Genomic DNA, 14,637 nt, shown 5'->3' on the forward strand with positions numbered 1-14,637 from the left:
TTTTAATATCCTCCACCGAACCACTGATACCTTATGAAACCTGGAATTGTTTGGCCCACTCTTGTGCCATCTGTTCATACGATCCCCTGCCATGATGGAACACACCCAAAACACAATAAAGATGAAGTTCTTGTAAGCTGTATGGTCACGGCACGTGGCAAACTTGTAGACAACGGGCTAACCCTACAGGATGTCAAATCTAGTCAAACACTTAGCAAGAGATCTTGCATGTTAGATTGCGCAATTAATCAATTATATCATTGCAACTTGAAATTCCATTTCAGACATTGGCAGCAAGGAAGCCACTCATAATTTAACTACTCAATGGATCTGACCGCAAATTACAAATTATGGAAATCTCGGCAATCCAGAAGGATCCCACAGGTGGGCAATAAAGGAGTATCACTGACTTCTCGACAAGCTTCCTCAGAAGAATTAACTAATAGGATTAGAGGGCAAAGAAAAATCTTCCAAAGAGCCATCTGCTAAGCCGCATGTGGAGACGTCAGCTAAAAGCTACGTGATCGCATCCCTCTGTGACAACGAAAGGATCTAGTGATAATGCAGACTAATTAATTCAACTATGTACTGTAAGGAGGGATGCCTGAATTGCATCCGTCAGTAAACTAAAAATTGACAACTTTTTCTTTAAAGTGTCCCGGAATAAGGAATCATTATGCCTGATTTATCTTTTAAATGCATTTGGTGGGTTTTGATATTGTTGTTGTCCGGGCATTTTTCCTTAGATGCAGGTATGTATCTACTCTACACGAACACCTTGAGGAGTTTTGTGGTGCCTGCTGTGTTGTGACCATGTGTTCTTTGTTCCTTATCAGATTCTGAGGATTATTTACCAAATGGATTTACAACTTTTTTGGACACCGATGAAGTTTTGAATCACTCGTTGGTGCCATTAAAAGATAAAACCTGGTCCAGTGAGGGGAAAACAGCCCTTTCTAGATGGAAAAGAGACCTTCTGTTTCCCAGTGGAGTTAAACTTTGCTCACATGAGACAGTGCAACAGGCAGTACGGAATCATCTCAACTACTTTCACCTGCGAGGTAAGAAACAGACATTTTGGTTGCTTTTGAGAGATTCTGGGCAAGTCACCTAAAATGGTTATTGTAAGGTACAGTATGTTGCAGATGACTTCTATAGTGTAAATGGATGATCTTTGAGATCATTATGTGAGAAAAATTAGCTCATGCTTCTGTACTTTTCATCAATAATAATAAACTAAGCCAACCTGACCAATTCCATTAATGTCCAAGTAACCACATATTTCAACCACGGTTTCAAAACGTCAGAAACACACTGTCTCTTTGTCTCTGTCTTACTTATAAGCTTGCTCAAATATTCAGACCCACTCAACATACTTTTCCACATCATGCTCTTTCTAAAGTTCACATATTAGCCTGTGAAGTTAGATGCAATCAAAGTATTAAACTCTATTGGAGACCACCGCTGAGAATAATCTTTCTCGATGTTGCATTGATAGGACCCAGATGACCCTAGTGAATCTAATTATGAAAACTTGAGAACCGAGTGTTGCTGTTTTACATAAAGGTTATGATCGCAGTGTGTCAGTGGAAAGATGATTACGTTTAGCCACGGAACCCTATTTTAGGGTACTATGGTGCTTTATTACATGTGCAGCAGGGTCCAAAAGTCAGAAACGACTTGTGAACGTGTCTATTTTGCATTTTTATAATTGAAAACAAATACAATTTGTTTGAAACACTGATTTAATTATTTGGTGTTTCCCCACATTATATGCCAAATAAATTAATTCATACAAAGATGTAAGCAAAATAATACCGTACACTTTTTGTTTTTCCTCGCAGTGATACCTAGGAGAACTATTTTGGTTTCTCAAAAAACCTTTAGTGAACATTTTCAAAATCGAAAGAATTTCTTAATGGAACCATAAATGTAAATAAAGGACAATATATATATATATATATATATATATATATTAAGAGTGTATATAGGCGTGCAAGCCATTTGAACTACTATTATGATGCTTTTGAGATGTTTTCATTTTGGTTGCATGCAAACAATAGCCTATATACAATAGCCTAGACTCAATGACTCAATTGACTCAACTGAGTTTCATGGAAAATTTGAAATCATTTGGGATCCAAACAACATGAGGTTGAGTAAATAATGACATACATTTTATTTTGGGGTAAACTGTCCCTTTAAGGCTGATAATAAAGGCGTGGCTTGAGATGTCTGACAATGCTTTTGAAATCAAATACTGTCAACATGAATTGTTCCAGTAGGAAAGGCCAGAATTCCCTGTTTCTCCCTCATTGCTCCTCATGCACTCCTAACTGCTACTGAATCACTGTAGATGGTGATCAGATCTTTCGCTCTGCCAGGAAAACTTGTGACCTTTGCCGTCTTACACGCTTGAGTTCTGGTAGTCGTCATACATAGTCGGTATGGCAGGCAGATGTAGATGGAACTTTCGACTGGAGCCGCAAAATGTTTAGCAAGAGTTAACAACCCCCATCTGTGCATTTAATTTTCAACTTGCAGGATACTTTAAGAAAGTATTCGACACGTACCAAAATAGTAATTTTGGTTCACAAATTGAGAAATAAAAAAAAACTGCGTTTGTCTGGAACAATTGACGTATGTGGATAAGGATAAGAGATGTTTCCATTATGTTAGTTATTACTTTTTCTTTATGCAATTTAGAAATAACTAAATAATTCTGTTATTTCTGTCTTCTAAATGAAAGGAGTATGCATTCAAATTGATGTCAATTTCAATTACAGCAGAGTTCATAGCTGGAGATTTGGCAGATTTTGTCTTCTACGCTGTTTATAGTTCACTAGCTCTTTTCCAAAACCTAGCGAGCTGCATTACTGTCTGCTGTCTTTACTGGCAGCATAAATTAAATTGAACCTCTAAAGTGACTTATCTGGAGTGCCCTCATAGACAGCAACTCTACAAACTTTATAGTTCAAATAACAAAGTGCTCTGAAGATGTAAGTAACAGTTGATTCCAATTTTGGGTTAGCATGTTGCTTAAGCTAATGCAGTGATGCACTAATAAACAAAAACTATTTTATACACTTTTTCATTTATACTTTGTCAGAATATATTCAGAAAGAAATAGGTACCTTTTCCTACATATTTTGGCTGTTTTTATGTTCCTGTGTTTTCCTATAGAGTTTGTGTGTGTTTACATTGTTTGGATTGGCATGCTTATGGGTATCTGTAGATCTGTCTGCATTTGTTTGTGTGCCTCAGTGTGCCAGGAAACAGTTTGGGAGGCTTTCAAAATATTCTGGGATCGCTTACCCGAGAAAGAAGAGTACCAGATCTGGATGAGGAAATGTCAAAATAGTAGCGTTAGTGTGTTTGACATTGGCCGGAGCTTTAGCCAGTCAGCTGAGCACCTTGCTCTGATTTCAAGTGTAAGTATCCTTGCTTATGTCATGACACAAAACAAATAAATCTCAAATCAGCACTTTACTGAATATACTGAAAAATCTTAAAAATTAAAAGAAGCAAACTATTTGTTATGATATTTTGCAGATGGTAGGAGCTGCTTCAATGACACCAACAAGGTGAGAACTGCTTATAAGCATCTACCATTATAATAATATGCGTTAATATCATGGTACATGAAGAGGGAAAATACTTTTAAACTTTCAAGCTTTACACTGTATTGCATCTCACACAAGTTGCCACCAAACTTGGTCAACACAGCACATTTATCCATATTTCAATGGAAAAATAATAATGTGCTATATAGACAAAAACAAGAACCCACGTCACATTCCGCTGTTTCTAAAATAACAGTGTAATCAAATAATTCCTATATTTGTCTTATGATAGTGTACCCACCAGTCCATGGCAACCTGAATGCAGGTAGGACTCATGGGCATAAAAGACCATATTGTGCAAATCAGTAGTACTCTGCTTTGAAACTTAAAAATATATATAAATCTGCAAATGTCCAGTGTGGAGCTCAGATTATAACATATGTAACATAAAACTAACACTAAATGAATAATCTGAAACACCAGTTTCTTACACACACTGACGCTTTGCAGACAAAACCACCCATTAACAGTAAAAGCTAGCCCCTGACTTCAGACTGCAGAAATTTCAGTCATACCTTTAGTCCCTGCTAAAGCTAGTTCACTTTCCACTAGCTTTAGAGAAATAGCTCTGCTTATGGTTTAATTCATTTCCCGGGTGGGGGGCTTTGGGGGGGTATAACTGGGTTGCCAGTAAGAAGTTTAGATTTTGTAGATTTTGGGTATGTTCCTGGCCTTCAAACACATTTATAATTGTCTTCTCTTTCGCAGACATCAGACAATGACTACTGCGCCAACACAAGCAAGCGTGGCCACAACCCAAGAAGGTCAGTCTAGATACTACATTGTTTAACAAATATATGCCACTTGAACAATGAATCTGTGTTCCTATTTCCTATCTTTATAAATACTACAAAATAAGTCTGGAAAGCCTTATTTCTATTTACTGGATTTTGCAGTCAGTTGATTTAAGTTATGCTCTGATTAATCTTTATTGTTAATGTCGGTATGAGACCCTGCAGTCATATCAGTAGAGACCTAGTGCTCTCTGGCTCAGGATATGCACTGCTTTCAGAATAGACTTTAATCCTTTTTAGGTAATGATTAGCTTGTAATGCAGTAGAGGTGTCCGGATCCTTAGACTTCATTCTTCCATTTAGTCAAATGTAAGTAATTATTTGTGCATGGACTTAGCCTCAACGATAGGCTACATGTTTGTCCCTCATGTCCTGAAAACAAATAAGAGCATGCAATTAATTGATATAACTTAATCTTATGATTTTCTTTTATTTCTGTCACTTCCTCACTTTCTTTCTTTCTTTTTCCTCACCTAGTCAGTGTTTTGGTTCTTGAGCCAGCAATAGATTCACAGGACATCACACCACAGACCACTGCAGCAAAAATCAGCACTATGGCTGCAGAGCTTCAGATGACACTTGGAATCAATCCAGAGCCTGACACAGCCTTTGAGGCCTCAACGGAGATAAGCACTAATTCACCCATAGAACACACAAGTGTGGCCACTGGGAAACCTATTTCAGAAACTGAACTAGAGGTTGAACTGGATGCTACTGAGGGTCCTGTCAAAATATTAAATATTACTATTCAACATGAAGAGGTTGAAATGGTCTCAGAGTCTGATAGAACTCCAGAGGAGTTTACTTTAAGAGCATATGATTATGATATTCCCACTACCTTTGAGGACTTGCTAGGAATAAGCAATTCTCCAAAAGTAGTCATCAAAGATTTTACTGAAGAGCTTTATTTAGGAACAGAGTTGGGAAAGGATGTTACTGATGGTCCAGTTTTTTCCATTCAACATGAAGCTGACGTTGTCTCAAAGTCTACATTATTGACCACTGATAGAACTCCAGAAGATTATACTTCCAAAAAACACGCGCATGATATTCCCACAACCATGGAGGACTCACCAGGGATAAGCAACAATACTCCTATGGTAATCATCAGTCAAATCACTGAAGAGCTTAATTCAGAATCGGAACCGGAGATGGGAGAGGATGCTACTCAGGGTCTGGTTAAGACAGAAGGTGTTACCATTAAACATGAAGAGGTGGACATTGTCTCCGTGTCTACATTAATGACCACAGATAGAACTCCAGAAGATTCAACTTCAGGAAAATATGAGTATGTTTTTCCCACATCCTTTGATGACTCAATAGAGATAATCACTAGTTCATCTACTGAACTCACAAATGAGGCCACTGTAAAGGCTACTGTGAAAAAGAATGCTACTGAAGGTCCTGTTAATACAGAAGATGTTACCATTCCACATGAAGAGTTTGGCATTGTCTCAGAGTCTACATTAATGACCACTGACAGAAACCCAGAAGATTCTACTTTAGGAAAATATGAGCACATTCTTCCCACATCCTTTGAAGACTCACTGGCGATAATCACTATTTCACCTAGTGAACTCATAAATGAGTCCTCTGTGAAGGCTACTGTGAAACAGGATGTTACTGAGGGTCTTGTTAAGACAGCAGATGTTACCATTCCACATGAAGAGTTTGACATTGTTTCAGAGTCTACATTGATGACAAATGCTAGAAGTCCAGAAGATTCTGCTACAGGAAAATATGATTATGGCATTCCCACAAGTTTCGAGGACTCAGTAGCGATAAGTACCAATACTCCTAAAGAAATCACCAGTGAATCTACTGAAGAAATTATTTCTGTAACTAAACCGTATATGGGAGAGGGTGTTAATGAAGGTCCTCTTAAATCAACTGATGCTACAATTCAATATTTAGAGGCTGATGTTGTGTCAGAGGCTACACTGATGCCCACTGGTAGAACTCCAGTAGGTTCCACCACAAGAAAATATGAGACAGATCTTCCCACAACTCTTGGGGACTTGCCAGGAATAAGTACTAATACTCCTGTGGTAGTCACTAGAGAATCTACTGAAAATGTTATTTACGAAACTGAAGTTGAAGATGGATTGGGTGTTACTAAAACTCCTGTTAAATCAGCACTTGTTACCATTCAGCATGTAGATGTTTCAGAAGCTACAATGATGTCAACTGATAGACCTGCAGTAGACTCTCTTACAGAAAAACCTCCAGTTCAGAGTGTCTTACCAGAGAAACCAGCACAGACAACTCCTACAGAACTGAAAGAGGTTTCGCCTAATCCCCCCACAGAAGGGCTGCCAAAAGCTCTGACAGATAAGGATGTTGTTGAAATCTCACATGTGACCACAAATCCAGAAATTCTATCACCCACTACACCTGTAAATACATCACTTGAGGTAGAAGACATTGCAGTTGTTACTTTACTTGACAAACATGAAAAGGAAGATGCACCCTACACTAAACCTACACCAGAAGTCACAACAGATGAAGAACTACCAGGTACCATGACAGAGAGTACTCATGAATTGTCAAAGGAAACACATGACTCATCTGATGCTGAAAATGATAATTTAGGTAAGGAAGAGGACATTATAACTGGGACACCAGAAGTTGTTGAGGTGACAGCTGGAGAGACACCTAGATTGACACAGGAAACTACAGAAGCTATTGAAGCTACTGTGTTTACTGAGAAAGACAAACATGTTGATAAGGACATAGCTGAAATTGTAAATCCTGGAGAGATGACAAAAGAGCCAACAGAAGTTGCTGAGGTTGAATTTGACATTACCACAGACGATGTAACGGTTCTTGAAAACATGCTTGAAAATTTTGTTGGAGGAACAAGTGAAGCTACTGCGGAACTGGGTGATGTAACGGAAGCTGTCGTCTTAGAAGAATCGTCTGAGAAAAGTACTGATGGAACTTTTACTGAGATAACAGAAACTTCTACTAAGACCATAAGTCAGACCACGACTGGAATCACATCCAAGACCACACCTGATACTTCTTTTGAAATTGGTACCCCTGAAACTGACATTGTAGAGTTTGTAACTAAAGGTATGGAAGATAAGGTAGAAGACACAACTAAAAAAGACCAAGGTGGTGAGGAAACACTTTTCAAAGTTTTCGAAGGCACAATGCCATATTTTACTGTTACTAAGTTGGAAAAAGATATACTGACAACTACCCTAAATGAAGATATACATGAAGTTACAGATCCATCAAAAATTCCACAGGACACACCTAAAGTTGCAGTGGAAATCAGACATGAAAACACAGATATGCGTGGGACCAGAGACTTCTTATCTGAGACACATGACGTTGCAACAGAGACACCTAAGGTCATTACAGAAGCTGATGCCATGAAAGAGACAACTCATGTCATATCTCAAACACCTGAATTGGAGACAAGTGTATCTATCTCAAAGGTCACATCTCAGAAACCTTTGTCAATATCTGAACTTTCAGAGGTGCCTGAGACAGTACCTAGAACCCCTGAAATGCCTGTGGTCCAACCGGAACCTGCAGAAGATGATATCCCAACTCCTATCTTGAAAGTCGAGGATATGACGGTTGTTCTAAATGACTTGACAACTACTATTCAAAAGACTTTCTCTACCACATTACAAAACTTACCACAGGACATTTCTAATGATATTTTAAATGAAAACAGCATGGTAAGCACATTGGATTTATAATAGACAATTATTTATGACATTTTAGTTAACTATACTGTATATTTTTAACACCGTAGTTGTGAGTTCCTCTAAAAATTTCATAAAGGTTATTTTTGCTTATATATAGACTGGAAATGAAATTGATGACATTATGGTCCGACCAGTACGTCCTGGCAACCATATTGTGGAGCTGAGTATTAAGATAAGAGGTGAAAGTTATGATGATGCTCTGAGAGATCCATCAAGTTACTACTATCAACATCTATCCGAACTCTTCATCGATAAGGTAAGCAGCATCTATACATTTATATATTTATGTATTTGGTTACACGTGACAACAGTGTGTGGGGAATGAAACTAATTATTAGTAGGGGTGTGACGGTTAGTATATAACCGTGAGACCGGCGGTTATAGTTGAACACCGTCATTAGAACTCTATAACCGCCAAAACCGTGTCATTAAAATATTTTTTACAAACATTTTTTATCAAAAATTATTTTCATTTATTAGATATGATCATAAGATGCGCAATATATCGGGAGACATGGTTTTTACCTTTTAATGAAGTTTTGTAAATCGTCAGACATGATATTTACCAATTCATTAAATTTTGCTTTGTAGAAAACGTACTCGGTTACTAAACGTAACCTCGGTTCTCTCTAGAAGAGCGAACGAGTACTGCGTCTTAGCTAAGACGCTACGGGAAAAGTCTCTTTTCACGAAATACTGAAGCAAAAAATTATCCTTAATTTTGTATTTTTGTAAAGCGCATTTGCAGCAGTACACAGCCATAGGCGAGACGGCTCGTTCGCTCATTGGCTTGTTCTGCGGCAACTGCACAGCCTATCGAGCGCGGGCTGATGCAACATCAGACCAATAAGGGCGCTTCGCGCCCTTCTTGCCACTTCCCGCCGAAACGGGTGTGGCCCAACCTATAAAAGGAGCTCGAAAAGGCTGACTCACCTGATTTATTTCATCGCCGAAGCGAACCAGAGTGAATCGTGCGCACGGCAGAGAACGCAGTACTCGTTCGCTCTTCTAGAGAGAACCGAGGTTACGTTTAGTAACCGAGTACGTTCTCTTACGAGAGCTCTCTCGTACTGCGTCTTAGCTAAGACGCTACGGGAACCCAATGTAAAACGCCGTGCGCGCAGGGATCACACACCAATAAACCTGAAGCAACGCCCAGGATTTACAGTGCACAGTCACCTGAGGGACTCACAGAGAGTCCAGGACAGAAAAGGGAAAAAGCCCTCCGTCCCATATCTAGCAGCATCCGTAGATGCGGCAATATGACGTCACACAGCCGAGGCAAGGCCTGACCAATGTGGCAATGCGGGTCTTACGCAATACTGCCCATATAACAGTCGGCAGCGCATAGCGCTCGTGAACTCAGAATTCCCCTCAGGGCCCTGATTCGCCTATACCGACAGCAGCCTTGCTTGCAAGGCGGGAACCTCCAGGTTATAGAACCTGATAAATGTAGACGGCGAGGCCCAACCTGCCGCCATACATATATCCTGCAAGGAGATCCCAGTAGACCACGCCCACGACGAGGCGATGCCTCTTGTGGAGTGTGCTCTGACGCCCAACGGGCACTGAAGGCCCCTGGAAGCGTAAGCTAACGCTATGGCGTCAACTATCCATCTGGATAGAGTCTGTCTCGAAACAGCCATTCCCTTGGAACGCCCAACGAACGAGACAAATAGCTGCTCCGTCTGCCGAAAGGCAGCAGAGCGAGACACATAAGCTCTTAAAACCCTGACAGGGCAAAGAAGACTCGAGTCTCCATCCTCCCCTGACACCGGCAGGGCAGACAGGGCAATAACCTGAGCCCGAAACGGTGTGTTGAGGGATTTCGGCACATAACCGTGCCTAGGTTTGAGTATGACTCTTGAGTCATTGGGCCCAAACTCCAAGCACGACTGGCTCACCGAGAGCGCGTGCAAATCACCCACACACTTCACAGAAGCGAGAGCCAACAAGAATACTGTCTTGAACGACAGATGCTGAAGGCTAATCGATTGGATAGGCTTGAAAAGGGGGACCTTTCAAGGCCTCCAAAACCGCCGCGAGGTCCCACATAGGGACTGACGGAGGTCTGGGAGGATTCAGCCTCCTAGCTCCTCTGAGGAACCGGATGACTAAATCATTCCTTCCTATTGACTGACCGGACGCCGTTTCAGAAAACGCCGCGATGGCAGCCACATAAACTTTGAGCGTGGATGGGGCTCTGCCCTTATCCAACAGCTCCTGAAGGAAGGAGAGGACCTCCGTCACCTCACAACTAAGGGGTGAATAACCTCGAGCTGTGCACCAGCTGGAGAACACCGACCACTTCGAGGCATACAGACGTCGTGTCGACGGAGCTCTAGCCTGAGTGATGGTATTTAGCACTCTCACTGCGAGATCAGCAGGTAACCATTGAGTGCCCATACATAGAGGGACCACAACTCCGGTTGAGGGTGCCAAATCGAGCCCCTGGCCTGCGAGAGGAGGTCTCTCCTCAATGGTACCGGCCACGGGGCGACATCTGCTAACTGCATCAAATCTGGGAACCATGGTTGGTTCTTCCAAAGAGGTGCTACAAGCAGTATTGAACATCTCGTTTCTCTCACCCGTTCTATCACCTGCGGAAGGAGGGAGACGGGAGGGAACGCATAAAGCGGGCAGCACGGCCATCTCCGTGACAGCGCGCTTTCGTTCTTGGAAAAGAACGCGGGGCAGTGAGCGTCTTCGTGGGACGCAAAGAGGTCCACCTCCGCCATGCCAAATCTCTGCCACAACAGCCGGACTGTTTGCGGGTGTAGAGACCATTCGCCCGTAGGAACATTGCCTCTGGACAGCCTGTCTGGACCCAGATTCTGCAGTCCAGGCACATGCACTGCTCTCAGCGAGCACACGTTGCGCTGAGCCCAAATCAGGAGGCGTTCCGTCAGCCTGCACAGGTTTCGGGACCCGAGACCGACCTGGCGATTTATGTAGGACACCGCGGACATGTTGTCCGAACGGACTATGACGTGGTGATCCTTGATATGGGGACAAAAGCACGTCAGCGCGTTCTCCACTGCCAGCATTTCCAGGCAGTTGATATGATGGAGCTTTTCCCATTCTGACCATAGGCCAAAGGACGGTCTGCCTTCGAGCAGCACTCCCCATCCCGAAGTGGAGGCGTCCGTCGACACCATTTTCACACTCGGGGAAGTCCCCAGGCTTACACCTGATCGGTACCAGCCGTTCGCTGTCCAAGGTGCTAGAGCCGCAACACAGCTCTGATCGACCTTGAAATGCAGCCGGCCAGACGCCCACGCTCTGCGCGGCACCCGAGCCTTCAGCCAGAACTGCAGGGGGCGCATGCGGAGCAGGCCCAGCCGCAGAACCGGAGATGCTGAGGCCATGAAACCCAGCATCTTTTGACAGTGTTTGAGCGACACAGTCGCGCCACAGCGGAAAGAACTCGCTGCACGCTGAATGCCCATCGCGCGCTGTGGTGACAGCCGCGCCGTCATGGAACACGAGTTCAGAACTATACCCAGAAACAGGATCGTCTGACTGGGGTTCAGCGAACTCTTCACCCAATTGACACTGAGGCCGAGCTTCTCGAGGTGATCGAGTAAAACGGCTCTGTGGTCCATGAGCTCCGCTCATGATCGGGCCAGAACCAGCCAGTCGTCCAAATAATTCAGCACTCGTGTGCCTCTGAGTCTAAGAGGAGCGAGCGCTGCATCCATGCACCTCGTAAACGTACGAGGAGCTACGGACAAGCCGAATGGCAGGACTGCAAACTGGTATGCCTGGCCCTCGAAGGCGAATCTCAAATATCGCCTGTGGTTTGACGCTATCTGTATTTGAAAATACGCGTCCTTCAGATCTATTGACATGAACCAGTCCCCTCTGCGAATCTGCGCGAGGAGCTTCCTGGTCGTGAGCATTTTGAAACTGCGTTTCATCAATGCCTGTTCAGCTGTCTTAGATCCAGTATGGGCCGGAGACCCCCGTCTCTCTTGGGCACCAGAAAGTATCTGCTGTACAGCCCCCCCTCGCTTTGAGACACAGGCTCTACAGCCCCTTTGCTCAACAGTTTTGATATTTCGGCCCGAAGTATGTGTGCTACTTCTGTTTTGACCGTAGTTTCGACGCGCGCTGAAAAGCACGGTGGGCGTCGAGAAAACTGTAGCGTGTAGCCTCTCTTTATAATGCCTAGCACCCAATCCGAAACCCCTGGAAGCACTGACCATGCATTTGCATGAATGGCTAAGGGCTGGATGCGAAACGCGCTCTGTTGACTGGGCAACGGCGGCGCTCGAGTGTGCTGCGCATCTGAGGCGGGGAGCGCGCTGATCACAGCGGGCAGATCGCTCTTCCTCGACCCCGTTCTGGCGCTTAACCGACTGGAGGGAGGCTGAGCGGGTCCCGTGGGACTCGATGTATCTGCGAGTAACCGTGGGCTGCATGTGTGCACTTTTACCACTTTAAACTCGCTGTCTGCCTGTGCAGAATGTACGTGCACGGGCCTCGTTTTTACAGAAGCCCCGCGCCGTATGTGACATAGTGTATGTGGGCACTGGGAAGTGGGCACGTTTACTATGCGGCGCGCTCGACCGATCTGTGTCGATCTTATGTGCGCTAGCCCTGTGTGCAGGGCTGTGCTTATATGTGGAGATGGGCACTGGGTAGTGGGCATCGTCACTGCATTTATAGCACCATCGGCCGTGGCCGGACGAGCATGCACGGGTTTCGTTTTTACAGAAACCACATGACGCGTGTGACATAGTAATTGTGGGCACTGAGGGGTGGGCACGTTTACTATGCAGTGTGCGCGACCGACTTGAGTCGACATTATGGGCGCAGGCCCTGTGTGCAGGGCTGTGCTTACATGTGGAGATGGGCACTGAGGAGTGGGCATCGTCACTACATTTATAGCACCATCGGCCGTGGCCGGACGAACGTGCACGGGTTTCGTTTTTACAGAAACCACATGACGCGTGTGACATAGTGATTGTGGGCACTGAGGAGAGGGCACGTCTACTATGTAGTGCGCGTGATCGACTTGAGTCGCTTTTATAGGCGCGAGCCCTGTGTGAAGGGCTGTGCTTATATGCAGAGATGGGCACTGAGCAGTGGGCATCGTCACTACATTTATAGCACCATCGGCCGTGGCCGGGACACCAGAAATTACACCTTTTTCGGGAAATATCTGGGTAGCCGTGATAACGGTTTTCGTGTGCAGGCAAGCGGGCAACCGTACAGGCTTGCGCATTGCAAACAACGCTGAAATAGTCACAATCTCTGGAAACTGAAACAGCGGCGCGCTTAGGTGAGAGCCCGGCCGCAGCGGAACTCGTACACTGGCGCTTCGATGAAGCAGCCATCGTGTGTAGTGCCGACGCAGCGTCATGCAGCATGCGTAGATGGCTTTCCCAGGATGGCTTCGGGGCTCCCGGCCTCACCGTAATCCTCTGCCGCGGTCCCCGCGGCGCGGGGCGACGGCCAGTAGAGCGAGAACGGGGGTCTCGAGCTGCGTTGCTGAAGCTGTTGTGATAACGGCTTTTGTGTGCAGGCAAGCGGGCAACTGTGCAGGCTTGCGCATTGCAGAAAACGCTGAGACAGTCACAATTCCTGGAACTGAAACAGCGGCGCGCTTGGGTGAGAGCTCGGCCACAGCGGAACTCGTACACCTGCGCTTCGATGAAGCAGCCATCGTTAGTAGCGCCGACGCAGCGTCACACAGGAGGCTTTAGATGGCAACACCGCTTTTGCCGCCGTCCAGCAGAGGGCGGACAAAGGTGCGTCGCTATCGCCTGTTCCACCGGCGGAAGTGAGTGGTAGTTCCTGTTTTTAGCATCATCAGTGTGGAGAATGCTAGTGAGACAGACGAACGAGTTCGTGCTGAATATGGAGCGTTCCAAGCCTTCGCCACCTCTTCGTGAAGCTCAGGAAGAAAAGAGGCGGGCTTTGAGAAGTACGCTCATCCGAAAGGGAAATACCATCCAGCCGGGAACGAGAGGGGGGGGCGCTGGTGCAAACCACTCGCGGCCGAGACTCATCGCGGCCAACACGATCATTCGCCCCGGCTCCTTCTCGATGTCAGCTCGTCTGCTGGGCTTCTGAGCAGAAGGCGCGAGATCCTCGGAGCTCGCCCAGCCCTCACTGCCCGAAGCTAGCAGAGAGCGCGTGTCCTCTTCCCCCGACGCGGCCCTGAGATCGACTTCCTCGAACGACGCGCCGGCAAACAGCGGGCGCTGCCCACCGGGAAGCGATGCAGGGGGGGCCGGTGAAGCAGGGCGAACCGGCGAGCTCGGTTGAGCTGAAGACGGTTCCGGAATCCGCTGGAAGCGATGCTTTTACGGCGCCTCAGCGCAGCGGAGAATGCAGGCTCAGAGAAAAAGGCCAGGCGAGTCCTCAGAGTCACCATGGCAACAGCTCGCAGTGGGGGCATCCGCCGTCAGCGAGCGAGCGCTGCATGATCTTCACCCAGGCAGGAGACACAGATGACGTACCGGTCTCCCTCGCTGAGTGGGGCTC

The 14,637-nt window shown here is 45.3% G+C and overlaps 1 protein-coding gene across 1 annotated transcript in view; it reads left to right on the plus strand.

Moving 5' to 3' along the window:
• The first annotated feature begins 4,255 nt into the window (after positions 1 to 4,255).
• The window catches only part of LOC132160220 (uncharacterized), a 28,426-nt gene continuing 18,044 nt past the window's right edge, over positions 4,256 to 14,637 (plus strand). Inside the window, exons 1-3 of the mRNA XM_059569958.1 lie at positions 4,256 to 4,387; positions 4,895 to 8,112; positions 8,240 to 8,398. Coding sequence (XP_059425941.1) covers positions 4,285 to 4,387; positions 4,895 to 8,112; positions 8,240 to 8,398 — 3,480 coding nt within the window. The 5' untranslated portion in view covers positions 4,256 to 4,284. The remainder of the gene's footprint in view (positions 4,388 to 4,894; positions 8,113 to 8,239; positions 8,399 to 14,637) is intronic.

The sequence above is a fragment of the Carassius carassius genome, chromosome 16 (assembly GCF_963082965.1).
Source record: "Carassius carassius chromosome 16, fCarCar2.1, whole genome shotgun sequence".
Classification (NCBI taxonomy): domain Eukaryota; kingdom Metazoa; phylum Chordata; class Actinopteri; order Cypriniformes; family Cyprinidae; genus Carassius; species Carassius carassius.